The sequence below is a fragment of the Vigna angularis genome, chromosome 9 (genome assembly GCF_016808095.1).
Source record: "Vigna angularis cultivar LongXiaoDou No.4 chromosome 9, ASM1680809v1, whole genome shotgun sequence".
NCBI classification, from domain to species: domain Eukaryota; kingdom Viridiplantae; phylum Streptophyta; class Magnoliopsida; order Fabales; family Fabaceae; genus Vigna; species Vigna angularis.
Window position 1 is genome coordinate 9,580,081 of NC_068978.1, and position 20,922 is coordinate 9,601,002.

The 20,922-nt window shown below is 41.5% G+C and overlaps 1 protein-coding gene and 1 pseudogene across 1 annotated transcript; both read right to left on the reverse strand.

Moving 5' to 3' along the window:
- Nucleotides 1–943: 943 nt before the first annotated feature.
- Nucleotides 944–3,864, reverse strand: LOC128193870 (uncharacterized; annotated as a pseudogene).
- A 41-nt stretch (nt 3,865–3,905) lies between these two features.
- On the reverse strand, nt 3,906–8,129 carry LOC128193871 (uncharacterized). Its single transcript, XM_052868058.1, has 3 exons — nt 4,567–8,129; nt 4,076–4,384; nt 3,906–3,969 (listed from the first exon to the last, which is right to left on the reverse strand). Exons 1-3 carry the CDS (start codon nt 8,127–8,129, stop codon nt 3,906–3,908), a joined length of 3,936 nt encoding a protein of 1,311 aa, XP_052724018.1.
- Between the last annotated feature and the right edge of the window lie 12,793 nt (nt 8,130–20,922).

The window sequence follows — 20,922 nt, forward strand, 5'->3', positions numbered from 1 at the left end:
GACAGGGACGGACGACAAATCGCTCCACCCATGCTTCTCACATTCCGGACCAGGGCTCCCTCGACGGAGCTCTCCCTTAGACCACCGCAACCAGCCCGGGAGTATTTTCGCTGAATGTTTTTTTTTCATTATTTATTATTATTTTTTTTTATGGTCTGTAACTTAACGATCACCAGTGATCGAACCTTGCACAATCTTTTATTTGCTTTTGTTTTATTTTCAGCTCTTTTTTTTTTTTGTGTTTGAAATTGTGATTTTGCACTTTTTTTGTTATATCCTCCCTTTTTTCTTTTTTTTTGCATTTTTATTTTAAATGTTAAGATCGTATGAGTGTATCCGACCTCACTGTAATTCTGCTCCAATGATGAAATGAAAAAAAAAATTTTATGGTTTTTTTCTTTTTATTTCAGTCTAACAAAATTTCTAATTTAAACGAAATAATAAAAAACGGGTTCAACAGAAAACAAATTATTTACAAAGAAAATGCGGAAAAATGACTTCGAAAGAAATGAAAACCAAAGTGAACGCCATGAGTATGAAAAACAAAATTTTGAAAACATTATGCTTGAGACAATGCAGAAATGGGAAGAGAGGAACAATGAACTCGTAAACAAAATTTGCACAATTTGAATTTTTGACAAACCTCTTTTTTTTTATTTATTTATTTATTTATCATTATTTTTTTATTTGTTTTCTTCCACGACATCCTTGAGGTTCGAGTTTGTGCTCAATGAAATATACCCGTGATGCTTTAACTATTATTACCTTCCTTATTTTACCTTAAAACTCAGTGTGATATGAATCGTGTCGAAAAGCAAAAGATGAAAAAGTCGGATAATGAATGAAATCGCAGGCATTTATTGAAAGAAGTAACACAAAATACAACAAAATTTTCACAGAACAGTGTTAATATCCCTTAGTAGCATCCCCTATCTCGGAATCATCATGCGTAAAACTTTTTTACCGCATCAGAATTGACCGGTAAAGGTAACTCCTCTCCGTCCATCCTTGTGAGAATAAGTGCCCCTCCAGAGAACGCCCTTTTTACTACGAATGGCCCTTCATAATTTGGTGTCCATTTGCCTCTAAAATCCCTTTGTATGGGCAATATCTTCTTTAACACCAGTTCGCCTTCATGGAAATCCCTTGGATGTATTTTTTTGTCGAAAGCCTTTTTCATTCTTCTTTGATACAATTGCCCGTGGCACATCGCTGTCAGTCTTTTCTCTTCGATGAGATTGAGCTGGTCAAACCGAGCTTGAACCCACTCAGCTTCCTCCAATTGGGTTTCCAATAAAATTCGTAGAGATGGGATTTCCACCTCAAATGGAAGCACTGCTTCCATCCCATACACCAACGAGAAAGGTGTGGCACCAGTGGACGTTCGTACTGAAGTACGATATCCATGTAAAGCAAAGGGAAGCATTTCATGCCAATCCTTATAGGTGACCACCATCTTTTGCACGATCTTCTTGATATTCTTATTAGCAGCTTCTACTGCCCCATTCATTTTTGGACGATAAGGAGAAGAATTCAGATGATGAATTTTGAACTCCTCACATAACTCTGCCATCATCCGGTTGTTCAGGTTGGTGGCATTATCAGTGATGATTTTGTTAGGCAACCCATATCTGCAGATCAACTCCCTTTTTATGAATCTGGTCACCACCTTTCTAGTCACGTTGGCATAAGAAACGGCTTCGACCCACTTGGTAAAGTAATCGATTGCGACCAGTATGAAGCGATGTCCATTTGACGCTTTTGGCTCTATAGCTCCAATAACATCTATTCCCCACATTGAAAACGGCCATGGTGCAGACAACACGTTCAAAGTCGTGGGCGATACATTGATATTGTCTGCATGCATCTGACATTTCTCGCACCTCCTTACATGTGTACAACAATCATTTTCCATGGTTAACCAGAAGTAACCAGCTCTCAGGATCTTCCTCGCCATGGAGTGTCCATTCATGTGTGTGCCGAACGTACCTTCGTGCACTTCTTTCAATATCAATTCGGCTTCTTTTGTATCTACACATCTGAGGAGAATCATGTCATGATTTCTCTTGTATAAAATGTCCCCACTCAAAATAAAGCTACCAGCCAACCTTCGTAACGACCTCTTATCGTTTTCAGATGCTTTTTCAGGATATTCTTGGGTCTTAAGATAGTGCTGGATATCGAAGTACCAAGGTTTACCATCCACCTCTTCCTTGATGAACTGGCAATATGCTGGCTCCGTATGGCTCTTCATTTCGATCACTGGTAATTCTGTATTCGGGTCAACCTCAAACATGGATGACAAAGTAGCCAACGCGTCTGCTAACTGGTTATCTTCCCGTGGTATGTGGTTAAATGTGATGAAGTCGAAACACTCCATTAATCCTTTGATGTATGCCTGGTAAGGGATTAATTTTGCGTCTCTTGTTTCCCACTCTCCTTTCAACTGGTTGATGACTAAAGCTGAATCTCCATATACTTCCAGAATTTTCACTTTGAACTCTATTGCCGCCCGAATACCCATAGCGCAGGCCTCATATTCTGCAATGTTATTCGTGCAATCAAAACACAGCCTTGATGTCATGGGCATATACTGCTGCTCTGGAGAGATTAGTACTGCCCCTATGCCATGCCCCATCATATTCGACGCTCCATCAAATAGTAATATCCATGTTTCTTCGTCTCGGTATTTCCTGCCTTCTTTGAATAGGGCCATGATATCTTCATCAGGAAACTCGGGCTGCATTGGCTGATAATCATTGATGGGTTGATGCGCCAGGTATTCTGCTAATGCACTACCTTTGACAGATTTCTGAGTGACATATACGATGTCATACTCTGACAATAGCACCTGCCACCGAGCTATCCTTCCAGTGAGAGCGGGCTTTTCAAAAATGAACTTGATAGGATCCATCTTGGATATCAACAATGTAGAGTGACTCAACATGTATTGCCTTAGGCGATGAGCGGCCCATGCCAATGCACAACAAGTTCGCTCTAACGATGAATATCGTTGTTCGCAGTCTGTGAATTTCTTGCTCAAGTAATATATCGCATGCTCCCTTTTTCCAGCTTCATCATATTGACCCAATACACAACCCATTGACCTTTCCAATACAGTTAAGTACAAAATGAGTGGTCTTCCTGGCTCGGGTGGACGCAATACAGGTGGGTCTTGCAGGTATTGTTTGATTTTTTCAAAAGCGGCTTGACAATCCTCATTCCAAACCATAACCTGATTCTTCCGCAGCAACTTGAACATTGGTTCGCAGGTAGCAGTTAATTGGGAGATGAATCTAGCAATGTAGTTCTACCTAGAAAACCGCGAACCTCCTTCTCTGTGCTAGGCGCAGGCATTTCTGATATCGCTCGCACTTTGTCCGGATCCACCTCTATCCCCTTTTGGCTAACCACGAAGCCCAACAACTTCCCGGATTTTACTCCAAACGTGCATTTGGCAGGGTTTAACCTGAGTTTATACTTTCTCAATCTCTCAAATAATTTCTTCAGGTTGAGGACATGTTCTTCTTCTGATTCAGACTTTGCAATCATATCATCCACATAAACCTCGATCTCCTTGTGCATCATATCATGAAAAAGTGTCACCATCGCCCTTTGATATGTTGCCCCGGCATTCTTGAGCCCGAAAGACATTACCTTATAACAAAAGGTCCCCCACAACGTGATGAAGGTCGTCTTTTCCATGTCCTCAGGCGCCATCTTAATCTGATTATACCCCGAGAAACCATCCATGAACGAAAATAGCGAGTACTTGGCTGTATTGTCAACTAAAGTGTCGATGTGTGGTAACGGGAAGTTATCCTTCGGACTTGCACGATTCAAATCACGATAGTCGACACACATTCGAACCTTTCCATCCTTCTTAGGCACTGGTACAATATTTGCTACCCATTGTGGGTATTTAGCCACAGCCAGAAATCCTGCGTCGAATTGCTTCTGTACCTCTTCCTTAATTTTCAATGACATTTCTGGTTTCATTCTTCTTAGTCTTTGCTTGACTGGAAGGCATTCCTGCTTAAGTGGGAGCTTGTGTTGCACAATATCGGTATCCAACCCTGGCATGTCTTTGTAAGACCAAGCGAAAACATCCTTAAACTCCTTCAGTAGGGCTCGCAGCCCTTCCCTCACTTCCTTTTTCATGCTAGTACCGATTTTTACTTCCTTTATCTCTCCTTCCTCTCCCAAGTTGAGTACTTCAACATCCTCCTGATGGGGTTTTATCTCTTTAGACTCTTGTTCTACTAATCTCAAGAGCTCTGGAGAGGGTTCCGGGTCATCTTCATAATCATCTTCCGTATTATCGATAGGGTGCTCAAAATTAGGAATATCGACATTGTTATTTTCAAAACATTTATTGTCATATCTGCATTATTTAAGTTTGCGAAAAGAATAAATACACAAGAAAAACGATGAAAAATGATAAATGATGATAGAAATGAGAACAAACACGATTCAAATATCACATTGAAAGCAAAATAAAGCATCAACCCGTAAGCCATGAATCCCAAAGCTCGGGTTAAGCGATAAGGTTAATTAAAATATTACATTTCAATTGATTTAAACATCACGGGTAAATCTAGAGTCTTCCAATTGTTGAGCTGAGCACCTTGGGAGCAAACCCACACGAAGTTTGAACATTCAGAGCTATCTTCATCCTCCACGGCGGCTATATGGCCCGCATTGATCCATCCATCACTACGGAAGCTCTCCTTGATGTCCCGAATACCAATCTTTTCCACCCGAGGTTCACGCCTTTCTACACGAGCCAGACCGTACTCTCTCCTTTCCTCCATCAACTTTCGCTTGTCCTTTTTGTTGGGCTCATACCCTATGCCGTATCGGTTTCTATTCTGGACGACCTTTAGGGGGAAAGTTCGCCCTTGCCCATGCTTTCCTAAACCTTTACCAGGTATATACCCTTCTTTCAGCAAGACCTTGGCCATCATGACAGAAGCACGTGACAAATGCGGGCTTGCTAGGAATGGCTCTACATAGGCATTTCCCACGATCTCCAATGACTGGAAGGCAGTTTCAGGAGCCTCCTCAGCCACCTCAATATATCGCGTGGATGATGGTCTGCTCACAAGGAGGTCCTCCTCTCCTGATATTATCACCAGCTTATCTCCCATAACATATTTCAGCTTTTGGTGTAGTGTGGAAGGCACAACTCCTGCAGAATGGATCCACGGGCGACCCAACAAACAACTATAAGCCGGGAGGATGTCCATAACTTGAAAGGTCACCTGAAAGACACAAGGACCAACTTGAACAGGCAATTCAATCTCTCCCATCACTACCCTTTTACTGCCGTCAAATGCTCTCACAACCATGGAGCTTGGCTTCATATGCACTCCCTCACAGGGTAGCTTCTCCAATGTCGATTTTGGCATGACATTCAGAGAGGAACCATTGTCCACCAAGACACGTGCTATAATGTGATCTAAACATTTCACGGAGACATGAAGAGCCTTGTTATGACCTCTCCCTTCAGTGGGTATCTCCTCGTCAGTAAAGGTGAGGTAATTATTAGCGATGATGTTGCCAACGATACCCTCAAACTTGTTCAACGAGATACCATGCTCGACATGAGCCTCACTGAGGACTTTCATCAACAACTTTCTATGAGAGGTAGAATGCATAAGCAATTCTAACAAGGAAATCCGAGCAGGCATGCGTTTCAACTGCTCCACCACCTTATATTCACTCTGTTGAATGAATTTTAAAAATTCGCAAGCCTCTTCCTCAGAGATTTCTTTCTTGTCTGCCTTGTCAGAGGTCTCCTCTACTTGCACCCCTTTCCCCTTTAAATGCTCCTTAGTATTTGCATCCATTGGTGTTTCATTATTACTAGCTCCTCTTCCCGTCAAATTTGGTGGCGTGAAGATTCGACCACTCCTCGTCATTCCGCCGATACCAGATATATTTTCAACAACTGGATCCTGGCTAGAGGAGTGGCTTTCAATGCAGTGTCCTTCATCGACTACATGTGTCCCATACCTCCAAGGGACAGCTTTATCGCTTTTGTAAGGAAAAGGAACTGGTGCATGGATGACAAAGGGTGATCTTCCTTGAATTACTGGTGTAGGGGTGGTTCGAGTGAAGCGGATTATCAACGGCTCCGGCAAAGCTACATCCGGCTCCATACCAGTTTGTGCAAACACATCCTCATACTTGTCTTCATAGCACACTTGCATCAAATTCCTATCAAGCAGATCTTGTAGGAACTTTTCGAATTCAACGCATTCCTCGATAGAGTGTTCCGTGCATGGATGAAGTCCACATGCTCTTTCCAAATCACAATCCCCGTTTAAAAACCCCAACTTTAATAATTCCTTGAAAATAAACCTCCTGGAACTTCGGATCTTACTTGCATCCCTTATCAGTCCATGCTTCTTAACTTCAATGGCATTTGTCGAGGCATTACCATGTCCGGATAACGGATTAGTATCAATGCTAGGTTTATCTTCTTGGAATTTTAGCCACCCAGCGTTAATCAGGGCCTGCACTTTATGTTTAAAAGTCATGCACCTTTCAGTTGAGTGACCCACGCCTTCCCCGTGATAACTACACTTGGCATCTGCATCATAACTTCTGGGGTATGGAGGCTGCAGAGGTATCATTGGGCATATAGCTACCAGTCCCCTTTTGACGAGGTGAGGTAATAATTCAGTGTAAGTCATGGGGATGGGGGTGAAGTGGACAAAGTTTCTTTCCTGGGTTCTTCCCGGATAACCGCCTTGACCTACACTCGGATTTGGATTTGCACTTGGCCCAGTCCTCCAAGCGTTGCTTGTGACGGGTTGTGATTGATAGAATCCTTGTTGTTGTTGAGGCCTGATTGGATGAGCGAAAGCCGCATTGGCTGAATATGAAGGTTGGCCTAGGTGTGGTCTATAATTTTTAGAAGGAGCTTGACCTTTCCATACAGGCATCGCCAATGTTGCATGCACGTCTCCCTCTTTTTTCTTTCCTGGATTGAAAGAAGGCTTCTTTTTAGAATTCTCCATCGTAGATGGACCACTTGCAATCTTCCCGCTCTTCATCCCAATCTCTATCCTCTCGCCAATTATGACGACGTCAGCGAAATTGGCGGACACATTCCCCACCATATATTCATAAAATGGTGGCTGAAGCGTATTTACGAACATCGCCACCATTTCTTTTTCAAACAAAGGCGGCTCCACTTGCGTGGCCAATTCTCTCCACCGTTGGGCATATTCCTTGAAGGTCTCATTGTCTTTCTTTCCCATATTCTGTAATTGCAGACGGTCCGGTGCTACATGCGTGTTGTATATATACCGTTTTACAAAGGCGTCGGCTAGATCTGCCCAACAATGGATTCGAGAGGGCTCCAAGTGAGTATACCAGTTTAATGCTACCCCAACCAAACTGTCTTGGAAAACATGGATGAGTAACTGGTCGTCATATGCGTACGCAGCCATTTTTCTGCAATACATGGCCAGATGGTTCTTAGGGCATGTATCACCTTTGTACTTCTCGAATTCGGGCGCCTTGAACTTATACGGTATTTTTACTCCAGGAACCAAACTTAATCTTGCAACATTTCCGAACCCATAGTTTTTCATCCCTTCAATAGCCCTCATTTTTTCCTCCAGAATCTCCAGTCTGTTTTTAGCACCGTTACTGATGTCGATTCCTGCACGCGCCGCGGTTTGTGATGCGGCTCTTGCTGAAGAATCGTGGTTAACAGTTATGTGCGGTATCGTAGTCACTCGTGTTCCTTCAACTGTGATCGGTTCATACGTTTGAGCACTTACCAAGGGAGCTGACACAGAGGTAGGTCCATGAGTGGTGACTGACGGGATATCAATAGTTGTAAGAATGGGAAACGACACGTGCCCCCCTTCGATATATTCTCCTACAGAAGGAGTATATCCCGGGGGTAATCCATACAACGGGAAAGGAATCGATTGGCTAGTAGCGTTGAAAAATGGGGGATAAAAATGGGCATTCCCACCAACCAGCGTAGATGAAGACTCTCCAGTAGCCTTCAGGGCTTCAAGGGCAACCAAGATTTGTCCAACCTGGTCCTTCAACTGACTCATTTCAGCTTTGATGGATTCTTGTGACTCTTCCCAGCTTTCCATGATCCTTGAATTGGCTCGAGTCCTGTAGGGATGTCGTGGAAAGTTGGCCGTTTTTTTTTTTTTTTTTTTTTTTTTTTTTTTACTGTTTTATTATTAACTTAAGTTAGATGAAATGCTTCAAACAAAAAAGGAGAGAAAAAAGGGAGATAGAAAGAACAAGGAAAAAAGTGATGCATGCTAATGATAGGTGGAAATCATAAGATCACGATAATGTTAATGATGGAAATCGATACAAGTTGATACCATACAAAACATCTTAAGTCTTTCATATAGAGAAAATCTAACAAGACATGAATCACTTCCCAGCCCGAGCAATGAAGGCCTTCATTTCGCCTACTAGCCATTTACAATGATTAATAAAAAGCATTATCTCGGAAGGCGGGTTAAAAAAGTGGGTCGTGGCTTCGGCGTCCAACACCATCTTTGGGATATCTTCAATTGCTCCATTTGCCAACATAGCCAATTGGGAAAAACTTCCCTTCCAATGCTTCACAGCCTCTTCTTGTATCGCGATGTGGTCTTTCATTTGTTTTACCAAGGCATGATGCCTTTCTCCAAACTCCATTGACCTCCACCGTTCCTCTTGCTCTTCAATGTACTCCTCCATCTGTTTTATCATGGAGCGATGCTCTTCTTCAGCCTCTGCCAGCTTCCAACGCTCTTGGTTCATCTCTGTCTCAAAAGACAAGGCCATTTCCTTCATCTCATGTCCCGCCTTTTCTACTTGAACCTGCGCTTCTCTTAGTCTCTTCAGAGCCTCTCGCTTATCTCTTTTAGCCTCTTCATACAGGAGCCTCCATTGTTTTCCCTCTTCTAATGTTGTGTTCTTCTCCTTTACTCTCATGACCAGCTCTTTGCTCGCGGTTAAAAGGTCTTGTTTCAATCGGAATGTATAAACTCTTTCAGCCTTCTGACTTTTGACAATTTCTTCATAGGCCTGTGCTTTTTCTTCTTTATCATTCCTCATATCAACCAAATCGTTGCGCGCAGTCTGCAATTCTTTTCCCAACCTATCATTCTGCTCCCTCAGTTTTTTCATCTCTATCTTCAATTGCTTCACCTCATCGCTTTCTAGTTCTTGGGATGGCCCTTCGTTAGCTAGCTGATGAACGATCGGTTTGAAAGGCAATTTGACTTCCTTTACTCTTTCCCAAATCCAGGTGTGATAATTAATTTTGTCGTCCATCACCCCCAATCGTAAATCCTTTTCTGCTCGCATAACATTCTCCCAAGCACTTCTGACTTTCCTCAATATTTCAGTGAAGTGCCCATCCTCATAATAGATGAATAACGTTGTAAGGTATTTCGGCGAGGGTGCCCCTTTCATGGGATGTCCGAATTGCCTTTGAACCAAGATAGGGTTATAATTTATGCAATATCGAGTACCTATGAGGGGTACATTGGAAAATGGGCCACAATAATGGATGGAGGGCTTAGTCTCAAGCCAAGGGAGACGCCATCTTACTTTTCCTCCATTCAAACTGGCAAAGAATTGGGCCCACTCATTCACTCCTTTGTCTTTGAGCCCCTGGTGCGAAGGATCTTCCAACGGACACCTGATATCACCCGATCCCTTACATAGACGCGCAGTCATCCACACACACAACGCCGATAGACAACAAAGTATTTTCTTCCCTTTTCTCTCGTGGCAAAAACTCATGGTCCCATAAACATCCGCAAGGACCGCTGTTACGGGATTCTCAGATCTCGTCTTTTTTGCCACGAAAACATCAATTGCGGCATAATCCACAAAGCCCTCTACTTTAGGAAACAACACGACGCCATACGCGGTAAGAGCTAACACATCCATGAAAGTCTCCCAATCCTCCCCTTCTGCTAGATAATGCAAGTGCTGCTCCAAAAATCCTTGTGTCAGTCCACGTACTTGATTCCTTGTTACCAAACTGTCTTCAAGTTCTTTGGGATGTAGTTTCATTACGGCAGCAATAGTCGCGATAGAGGCATGATGTTCCAAATGCTGATATGGCGTGGTACCCTCAAGTGGCATTCCCAGAATGTGCTCAAACTCCTCTATAGTTGGTGCTAACTGAAAATCTTGAAAGGTGAAGCATCTTAGCGGGGAATCATAATACTGTGCGAAGGCTGTGATAGCAGGCGACGACACTTCTACCTCCATTAGACTCAACAGGTTACCATATCTCTTCTTAAAGGTTTGTCTCTTTATGGTTTTTAGCCTTCTGCCCAACTTTATGAGACTTGTCAAGTTTCCACTGTGGGTCTTCAGGTGAGATTTATTTCTTAACATGAGGGACTCAGTATGTTGTGTAGCACCAGATCTTATATCGACTTCCATCTTCGCGATATCAAGTGAATACTGGATGATTTCCCCTAAAATTAGCATGTTACCGAATGATGCATGTTAAAGTGAGGTAAAATAAAATGATTAACAAAAAGCATGTACAACACGAGAATGCAAAGACATTATGATTTATTTATTTATTATTTTATTTTTTATTATTATTATTTTTTTTTTTTTTGAAAATGGAATGAACAGTATGAGGGTTAGAGGAATACACATTTCTCCCTTTTGTGCCTTATCAAAGGTTGGATGACTGAAGTTCTAAGGCCAAATATATGCACTCACAAGGATAGCTTCCTAATGCTTAAATCAGGCCACCAGAGCTATGGCTCTTTTCACTGTTTCTCCACAACAGTCAGAGTAATCAACTAGGTGTGGAGACACAAATGAAAAGAACAGACTCTGGCTGGGGTTCTCACGATAGCCAAACAGGAAGTGGATCCCAGAGTGACACCGCTACACAACCCCTCTATTTCTAAGTTGCGCTCAGACCCGGGTATAGGGCCTCACTCATGATATGCATATGATGTGTGTGTGTGAAGGGAGAATGCAATTATACACCCCAAACCCTCACCTGCAAAACAACCAGAAAATTCCCAGGCAGATATAACATGTTTTCTACCCTAGGGTTCAATATAATCAAAAGAACATATATACAATAATGATAAATATCAAACAAAGATAAAGAAAAAGAAAGGGAAGAAAAACACAAAGAAAAACCACATTTAATTCGCACATCTAACTAAATGGCCTGACTCTCTGGCATTCCCCAGTGGAGTCGCCATCTGTCGCAACCGGAATCGCGACGGGACGACGATCCAATAAAAAAAAGATTAATATTTAAAAAGTTTCGAAAAAGAGATTTGGAGTCGCCACCATAGTTTATTCTGGAAAACTACGGAAAAACCATAAAATGATAAGGCATGGTCAAATTGAACCAGATTCTTGGTTCGGGAGTCGGTTACGTGTAGGGAAGGTATTAGCACCCTACAACGCCTGCCCTAAGGCAGTACCTTTAACTAAATGTGCGAATGTGGATGTGGTTTTCAAAGTGTTTAACTTTCCCTTTAAATAAAACTCAAAAGAAACAAACAATATTTTTTTAGCTTTTTGGGCCCGACAAGGATTGACCTTGCTCCTACGTATTCTCATGCAGAATGAGAAATCAGGGTTACGTAGTTCTTTTGAAAACTGTTTGGAAATTTGTTTGAAAATTGTTTGAGAATTTGTTTGGAAAATGATTTGGATTTTTGGGAGAGTGAACCTGACAAGGACTGGCCTTGCTCCTACGTATCTCCACTTTTGATGGAGAATCAAGGATCACGTAGTTCTGGAGGCGATATTGTTTGTAGTTTGAAAATGTTGATGTTTTTGGCTTTTGAGGATTTTTATATTTTTTTGGTATTTTTGCTGTAATATTTATTTTTTTTGCGTAATGAGTACTAGGCTGATGCGTACGATCGCACGAGCACTCACACGGCTTTCTCTTTTTATTGTTTTGCGTAATGAGTACTAGGCTGATGCGTACGATCGCACGAGCACTCACACGGCTTTCTCTTTTTATTGTTTTGCGTAATGAGTACTAGGCTGATGCGTACGATCGCACGAGCACTCACACGGCTTTCTCTTTTATTGTTTTGCGTAATGAGTACTAGGCTGATGCGTACGATCGCACGAGCACTCACACGGCTTTCTCTTTTTATTGTTTTGCGTAATGAGTACTAGGCTGATGCGTACGATCGCACGAGCACTCACACGGCTTTTTATTCATTTTATATTTGGGCAATGAGTACTAGGCTGATGCGTACGATCGCACGAGTACTCATACCGATTTATTACATTAAATGTTTTTTTTTAACGTTTTATATATATTTTTTATTATTTACAATTTTTATAATTTTTGAAATTTATGTAAAACAAAAACAAGTTTAACAAATATAAAAAAAAAACAAAGGAGCGGATACTGTACATGGGACGAACGTTCGTTAGGGAAGACGAACGTTCATAAAAAAAAAGAACCGCTGAGGACGAACGTCCATTGGGAAGACGAGCGCTCGTTTAGGCGAGCGTTCGTTTGGAAGAGCGTTCGTTCGCTGGGAAAGGGGTGAAATGACGAGCACTCGTTGGGGACGAGCGTTCGTTGGGGACGAACGTTCGTTGGGAATTAACGAACGTACGCTGGGAAGGACGAACGGACGTTAAGAACATGAGGCTGTATGACGAACGCTCGTTATGGACGAGCGTTCGTGGGGAAGATGTGGCAAATTGATGAGGAACGCTCGTTTTGACGAGCGTTCGCTGGGAAGATGAGAAAAATGATGACGAACGCTCGTTATGGGCGAGCGTTCGTTGTGAAGATGAGGGAAATAGACGACGAACGCTCGTTATGGACGAGCATTCGTTCGTGAAGATGAGAGAAAATGGTGACGCGCGCTCGATAAAGGCCAAATAACGTGCGTTTATTTATGGACCGCGAGAGTGAATATGGAGGATGGGTATTTGGTTTGTGTTAAGGGTTGCCGGATGCATGGGTATGGATATGGTTGAAGCTGGATGAAGGGTTGTGCCGTGAAGGGGTAATGAAGTTGGAGATATTATATGGATGAAGATGAGCGTGGTGAATATAGTGGGCTGCAAATGGGTCACCGTCAGTGTGCGTTGGTGATGGTGAGTGGAGATTGTGGATGCTGAATCTTGAAAGTGGGATTGTCGTGAGTTGTTAATGAATGAATAGTTTTAGGTTCAGAGATGAATGATGGATGATGGGTTGGAGGCAATGGGCGTTAGAGATGAAAATAGGGAAGATGAAGGGGTTGGCCGAATGGTAACAATGAAGATGGTGGGCTGGAGTGGTGAATATGGGAGTTTGGCCGTGCGCGTTAGTAGTGGAAATTTGGAGGTTATTACTGGTGTGTTTGATGATGGTCGTCGTATGTAGAGGTGAAAGATTGAGCTGCTCGTGAGGTCAGTGCATAAGGTGTGGAAATGATGGTCGTGGGCGTCAAGAAGGTGGGATGATGGTTGTTCGGTAACAATGTATAGGTACGAATATTCACAACACTATGCATCTATCTAACAGCACCACATGCAAACTTACACACGTAAATTTAATACATGCAAACTTAACAACAATGTAACAAAGGCATGTTCAAGGTCAATTAACCAAACTCAGTAAAACATAGAATGGGATTCATTACTTACCTCTTGAAGCTTGGTTCACTCCTTACTAATCCCGTGCGTCAGATGGCTTCCCTCGTGGCTGGCTTTCCTTTTTTTTTGATAAGGTGCTTCTCCCCAGCTCCTGCCGGTAGCCGTGGGCGTGTTGGTGATGGGAGATGAATGGAAACTTGAAGGTTCAGTCCCTGGTCTGTAGTAGTGTTGGAGATGAATGGAGAGTGAGATGAAGATGATGGGCTGGAGGTGAGGGGTAATGAGGAGTGTTCCCGAGATGAATATGCAGAGGTTGAAAAATGATGGGGAAGTAAAAATGAAATGGGATGAGGCTGGAGATGGTATCGGGAAATGTAGTGAAGGTAGTGATTGAATGTCGAGTATGGGTTGGAAGCAATGGAGTTAGTGATTGTCGTGAGGATGGGGATGAGGTGCTGGAGATGGTGGCTTGCGAGGGAGGGAAACAAAGGTTGGAGTCTCTGTTGTTTGACAGTGGAGGCGCTATAGGGATGTTGGTGACACTCACGGTGGCTGGTGGTGATGTTGGCCGTTCGGAGGTTAGGCTGTGAGTTGTTTCTTGGGGCTCTTCGGTATTGACAGAGAATGGAGAGGGATGAGGATGATGGGTGTTGGAGGTGAGGGTGATGGCCGAAGGGTAGGGATGAAAAATAAAAGGGAAGTATAGCAGTGAGTCTGGGTGGAGATGAAGGCCAGAGGTGTTTGATGACAAGGATTAAATATGGAAACGAAACCCGTGAAGTTAAGATGTTGAAAGTGGTGATGAGGGCCGTGAGGATATGAATATGGAAGTGAAGGCGAAAATGGAGGGCTGGTGGTGGGTGTTGGTGATAATAAAAAAAAAAAGAGGAGGAAATGGTGAGTTTGTGTGGCGGTGGATGAGGCTGTGTCTAAGGTATGGGTGTTCCCAGTAGCAGTGGTGTGGGTAATGATGGGTGACAGAGAATGGAGTATAAGGATGAAGATGATAGGCTCAATATGGGCGTCCGAGATAGTTGTGAAGTGTATGGTATATGATGAAGGTGTTGAGTTGATGATTGCGGGTCGAAGGGGTCAAAGGTTGAAGTTTTTGTTTATATGGTTTCCGTGGGCAGAGGCTAGAAAAATGAGTGAATGAAGATGATGATTGGGGAATGGTAAATTCCCGTGGTGTGCTTGATGGAGGAAATCGGTTTCTCTAGAGATCTCTCTTTAGTGAGTCCATGGCTGTGAGGTGTAACCCTTTTTTTTCTTTTTTTTTTTTTTTGGTGCAGGAGCCAGAATGAAAGAATAGTAAGATGATGGGTCCTTTGCTGTAGTTGATGGGTCCTGGAGATGAGGTTCCTTACCATGAATTCCAGACTACCCCTCCTTCTTCTCTTTTTTTTTTTTTTTCTCCCCCAGCCTCTCATTTCTCCATTCTTTATTCATCACACCATTCTCTTCCACCACGTGCTACTGCTTTTTTCGTTTTCAAATCACCATGCTTCTTTAAAAATTTTAAAATGTTGCAGCCCCATCCTCCACGCTTATCATGCTTTTTTTTTTTATTTTCAGTGGCCTGCAACATTCACACCTTCTGAACATTCCACAACTCAGTTCCACTTATGCATGTGTTGTTGTGAACGTGATGTTGTCCTTATGTGCCCCCTTCTTCTCTCCAACAGCATAATAAAAAAACGTGAACACGCTGCAGCATCCGCTTTGTCTCTTTAGTGCCTATGCTTCCTGCGTGTCCTCCCACCTAATCTCCTCTTCTTCTTCAACTCTAGTAATGCTCTCCATGTCATGTTGCACTAAATTTTAAAAGAGAGAAAACATGTGCTGCTTGCTGATTGATACCGTGAAGATGTGCAGGCCATTGTTTCTTCAGTGAGTGCATGGGACAGCCTATTCAATACAGTGCAGCACCATTCCAGCGTGAGTGCCTCTTCTGCGGTGTGCTTTCTCCCAGCCATGATGAAACGCTGGTCACCATTTTGCATGTGTGAAGGCTGGATGAAGATGGAGCTGCTGGACGTTGCAGGCTTTACAGATGCCATCTGGAATTCTAAGTGGTTTCAGATTGAAGCTCGTGGGAGACCAACTCAGATGGCCTTCAGTAGATTGATTCTCCTCTTTTTTTAATTTCTAAAGACCCATACTCTAAGTGGTTCTTCAGACTGGCTGCTTGTTTGCTTCACCATGTGCCTCCAACAATTGCTCTGTCGTGTTGGCCTGCTTCCTTTCCAGCCAGGCCACGAATATGGAGCTGCCCATGACGCTGCCAGCGTGTTGCTCCCCATGCTTCCAGTCGTGTCTGCTTCCAAATTATAACCCAAAAGTGAAAGCCAGACAAAAGTGCCAGAAAGCCATACCGTGAATAGTTTTCCAGACTGTTAATGGCGGACAGCGGCAGCTGGAGGTGGGAATCCTCGGTGGAGAACTCAGATCAATTTTAGCACGCAGCCACCACTATTTGGACGCTCGGTCAAACAGAAAACGAACGTCCGTTCATATTAAATGAACGAACGCTCAAACCAAACGCTCACGAGGTAAAATCTGATACAGGCCGAACGCAAACAGTAACAAAGAACGAACGTTCAAATAGCCAATGAACGAAAACCGAACGTTCACTAACACAAAACAAGACCGAACGTTCATTAACACAAAACACGACCGAACGGGTGCACAGTGAAAAGGACGAACAGTAACTGTTTGGACGAGCGGCCACAGTAACAGTAGGTAAGGACGAACGGTTACTGTTTGGACGAACGGCCACAGCAACAGTGGAAAATGACGAACGGCAGAGGACGAACGCTTGATCAAAGAGGACGAACGCTCACAAGCTGAATTACCGGACGAACGGTTGAATAGTGAAAAGGACGAACGGTCGCATAATGGAGAGGACGAACGTTCGCACGACGCAAGGACGAGTGGTTTGAAACTGAGGACGAACGTCCCAAATTAACACATGGCCGAACGGCCGAATAGTGAAAGAGTCGAACGTCAATGATAATGGACGAACGTTCAATGGAGGACGAACGTCATCTAGGACCGAGTGGCTGAACGGTCGACTAGTGAACATCTGGCCGAACGGTTAAGGGCGAACGTCCTTGAGATGCGAGGTAGGGGACGAACGGTCACAGCTACAGTGGCCAAAACCGAACGCCCTCAAAGGGAGGACGAACGCTTGAACAGTTTGGACGAACGCGAGATCATTCTTCTTCCTTTTTTTTTTTTATTTTTTATTTTATTATTATTTTTTTCTTTTTATATCATATTATTATTATTTTTTTAATTTTTTTCTTTTTATGAGGAGAATACAAATAAAACACATTATTTAGTCAATCCGGACGAAATTGAGTGTTGACACATAGAAAGAGTTACAAAGAGTTTTGATACATTACATCCAACCCCAATGAAATGGAGTTTAGCTACTTTAGACATCTAGAACACAATATGGAGTTGGAATGATGAAATGAATTATGGAAGATGGAGTCCTTGCACCCTAGAAGTGTCTAAACCCAAGCCTCGAGTCTTTGTTGTGTCCCTTCTTAAAAAACTATGTTTCTATTTTAGTCTTGACACTTTTATTGAGTCTTTAAAAAGTGCATACTTGTTGGGCGAGCATTTTAACTCTTTGGTTGAGTGTCAAAAAGTGTTGGCTCACTGAGCGAGCTTGAGTGGTCTTCTTTAGCTAGGAGAGTGATACTCTCTAGATGGGCGAGAACTTCCTATGTCTAGGCGATAAATGCTGCAGCAACTCCTCATTCTTCTCCGATCTTCCATTTCCCTGCAAAATAAACACATATAGACAATAATACTTATATAAGAACAAATAAATACAACTTTTACATTTTCGCATGAGATTCACCACAAAAACCCATGATAAAAAAGTTCTAATAAGTGTGAATAATAGGTAATTATCACAATTATCAACAACACTTTATTTATTCACCTCTAATATTTCACTTTTCTACACAAAATTCACACAAATTAAGAGTTTATTTATTTTATAAGAAACATAAATTTCCTACTTCTTTCCATGAAAATTGCATAAAACACATGATAAAATTATAAATCAAGAATTCTAATAACCATTAAAAACAAGTAATTTTCACATTTATCAAACTTTTCCAAACTTGAATCATTTCATGCTCTCATGAAAAGTTATTTTACCAAAAGAACCATACCAACAATGAATAACTATGGCCAGTTTAATAATTCAACACAGTAGCAGATGATATTTTAATAGCACTGCTTGTCATTTCACATAACAATTTTTGTAACACCCTAATTTTTCAGATGTCACAGTAAATTTTTTTCTCAAAACATTTTCATAAAAAATTCATTTAAGATAATCAAATTGTCTTCGATTAAAATGCAGAAGCAAAACATAATTATAAACGTCGTCTATTCAAAACAAAAACCTCACATAATCTCTTTTACAATAAAAATACCGAGTCTAAAAACTTTTTAAATAAAATAAATCATCATTTCGAAAAGAAAGACCCAACTCTCGTCAGCTACTTCAATCCGGTCTTATCTACAATGCCATCTATCCCGTACAAGTACGATCATCATAAGTGGAAATCACAACCACAACGTGTAAGGGTGAGCAACCAGTCTATCACAACATTAACATCATAGTCAAGCCATTCATGAATCAATGTCTTTTCTTTTTACTGTATCGTCATAACTTGTTCTCACTAAATGGAAACCTGTTATTTCTAACATGGCGATTTGAGTCGTCTTCCATCGCAACTTTCGACCTATCTCTCCGATTTCTCAAGGACTAACGAGTAAAAACACCAATACTATGTGCACTGGTGCACTATACTCAGCACGAGCTGAAGCCTTTTGGGTGAGACATTCACCTCCTCACGCAGAATGAAGTGACACTCGAATCTATGTCTCTACACAAGACTCCAACACATCTTTAAGTACGAAAAGCTCACACATAACCGACTACAGTACAAGAAAATAACATAGTTTCATATTCACATCACAATTCCATCCATATCCTCAGAATCATGTATTGCTCACCAGTCACAAGGCTCATAACACAATCTCAGCAGATAATCTCATTATATGTAATAACCAACCAAACTCATGGTATAAAATGAACTAAGATAATTATTTATCTCCCATATCAAATAACAAAACAACATCAAAACTCAAGTGGGCCTCACCAAGCCCATTAATACACAACAAGGCATCCAACATACATTTAGAGAAATTAAATAAGATTTGATAAATCATGATTATTCCTCACACGTATCAAGCGAAGGGTTAAAAAAACCATCCTCACTCACGGTCCATACAATCAAAACTCACTTACTTCACATTCTCTCTTCAAGTAAAAAATGTCCATGTTTCACTTACCTCTCTTTCGTAAAACAAGTGCCCCACCCAAGGAACCCAAGTTTCTTTCTTGTAGGATCTTGCGACTCACAAACGTGAGAAAAATAACACTCAGTGGCTATTGGTCAGACCCTAAAGTACCTAGAAAAAGTGAGAACTCTACAAACGTGCATTAAAGATAATCTTGAAATTGGGTCCTCGACATGATAGGGTCATGTGGTACGTTTGGAGATGATAAGGGAATGGCCTGCTCTAGATGCTCTCGAAGCAGTCGTTAGCTTAAGGTCAGGTTTGAAATCCTTAGGTTTAGCCTAGCCCTTTATTGAGCGAAGAAAATGGAAAAAAAATCCCGCCGTGAAAGTGGCACGAACCAATCTTGTGTATATAATCCATGATGGAAGTTTGTCCTCTCTTTATAGCATGTTGGGCTTGCCAAATATCCTTTGTCCTATTACATAATCTAGACATGCCTACTACAAATTCAACCTCTATGAGTTTTGTCAAAATGGATTGTAACCCACGAGCCAACCCTGCCCGTCACGGGTTTGAGTCAGGTTGGGTTTGAAAAAAATGTAATTTTTTATGCGAGTTAGTTTTCAACCCGGCTCACTTAGAACTCAGCTTACCCGGGTTGAACCTGTGGTGAGTCGGGTTGACTCACCAACCTATCTAATTTAATTTAATTATTTATTATTTTGTGTTACAGTATTATTAGTTAGCATTTTTTATTATATTTAGATAGGGATAAAAATAAAGATGATTCAAGAGAGAAAAATACTATAGATTTATCTATTCAAGACTCTAATATTATAAATGGACAAGTGATACAAAAATTATTAATATTAAAAACTTATTTGTTCGCCTTTTGTGCTTATTTTTGGATTACGCTTGGATTGTATGATATATATATATATATATATATATATCTATATATATCTATATATATATATCTATATATATATATTGAATTGTCTTTGGAGTTTAACATCATTTTAGAGTGAAATTTATTTAGATTTGAATTAAAAAAAATATAATTTTTTTTTATTTTAAAAAAAACTTATAATTAAATGAGCTAGTGAGTCAACCCGTTTAACCCACCAACCCGTGGTGGGTCGGGCCGGGTTCGAATTTTTTCAGCTCGCTAATAAGTGAGCCGGGTTGGGTTGGCTCACTAAGTGACCAATCCGTGATGGGTCGGGCCAGGTTATCCCTTTTGACAGCTCTAACCTCTATAACATAAGGGGCAGAGTTAATAGAAGGTCTTAATGGCCTTATTGTGTTGTGAGCATGATATGATAGGGTTATATGCTCCACCTTGTTGATGCAACACTTTATGATGAAGTTTTTATCAATTGGTGGTTGAAGAATGAGTAATATTGGCGTGTTAGAAACCACACATTTCTCCTTGTAGAGCAATTATCAAAGCAAGGAAGCCTAATTTAGATATAGTCACATATTGATGTCTAACTGGGTTAAATTCGACATCCATTTTACGTCTCACCCCACTTTCAGTGGACGTTAAAACCTCCTTTAAATCCTACTAGGCATTGTGCATTTAGTCATATATTAGACGTCAGACTTTGTATTGGCCGACGTGTTATGTAAACCATTAACGTCAGCCTGTATAATTCGATGTTAATTTAACGTCTCCCAATATAACGTCGGCCTCGAGTACGCCGTTAAAATCCCAACTCACCGATGTTGTACGTTGTTTTTGTACTAGTGTACATCACTCTCCATACCAGTCAAATATCCCAAAAATGAGATATGATATTTCCAAGTTAATTTCTGAGGTATAGGTATTTGGACTAAGCTTGTTGAAAAAGATTGCACTCCATATTTGGGCCAATGATCTCAAATGTTTCCTAGGTAAGCACATTAGAGCACCAGAAACTCCCAGCATGTATGAATGACCAAGAATACACAAAGTTTAGGTTGTCTCCTCATGATCTTTTTCCC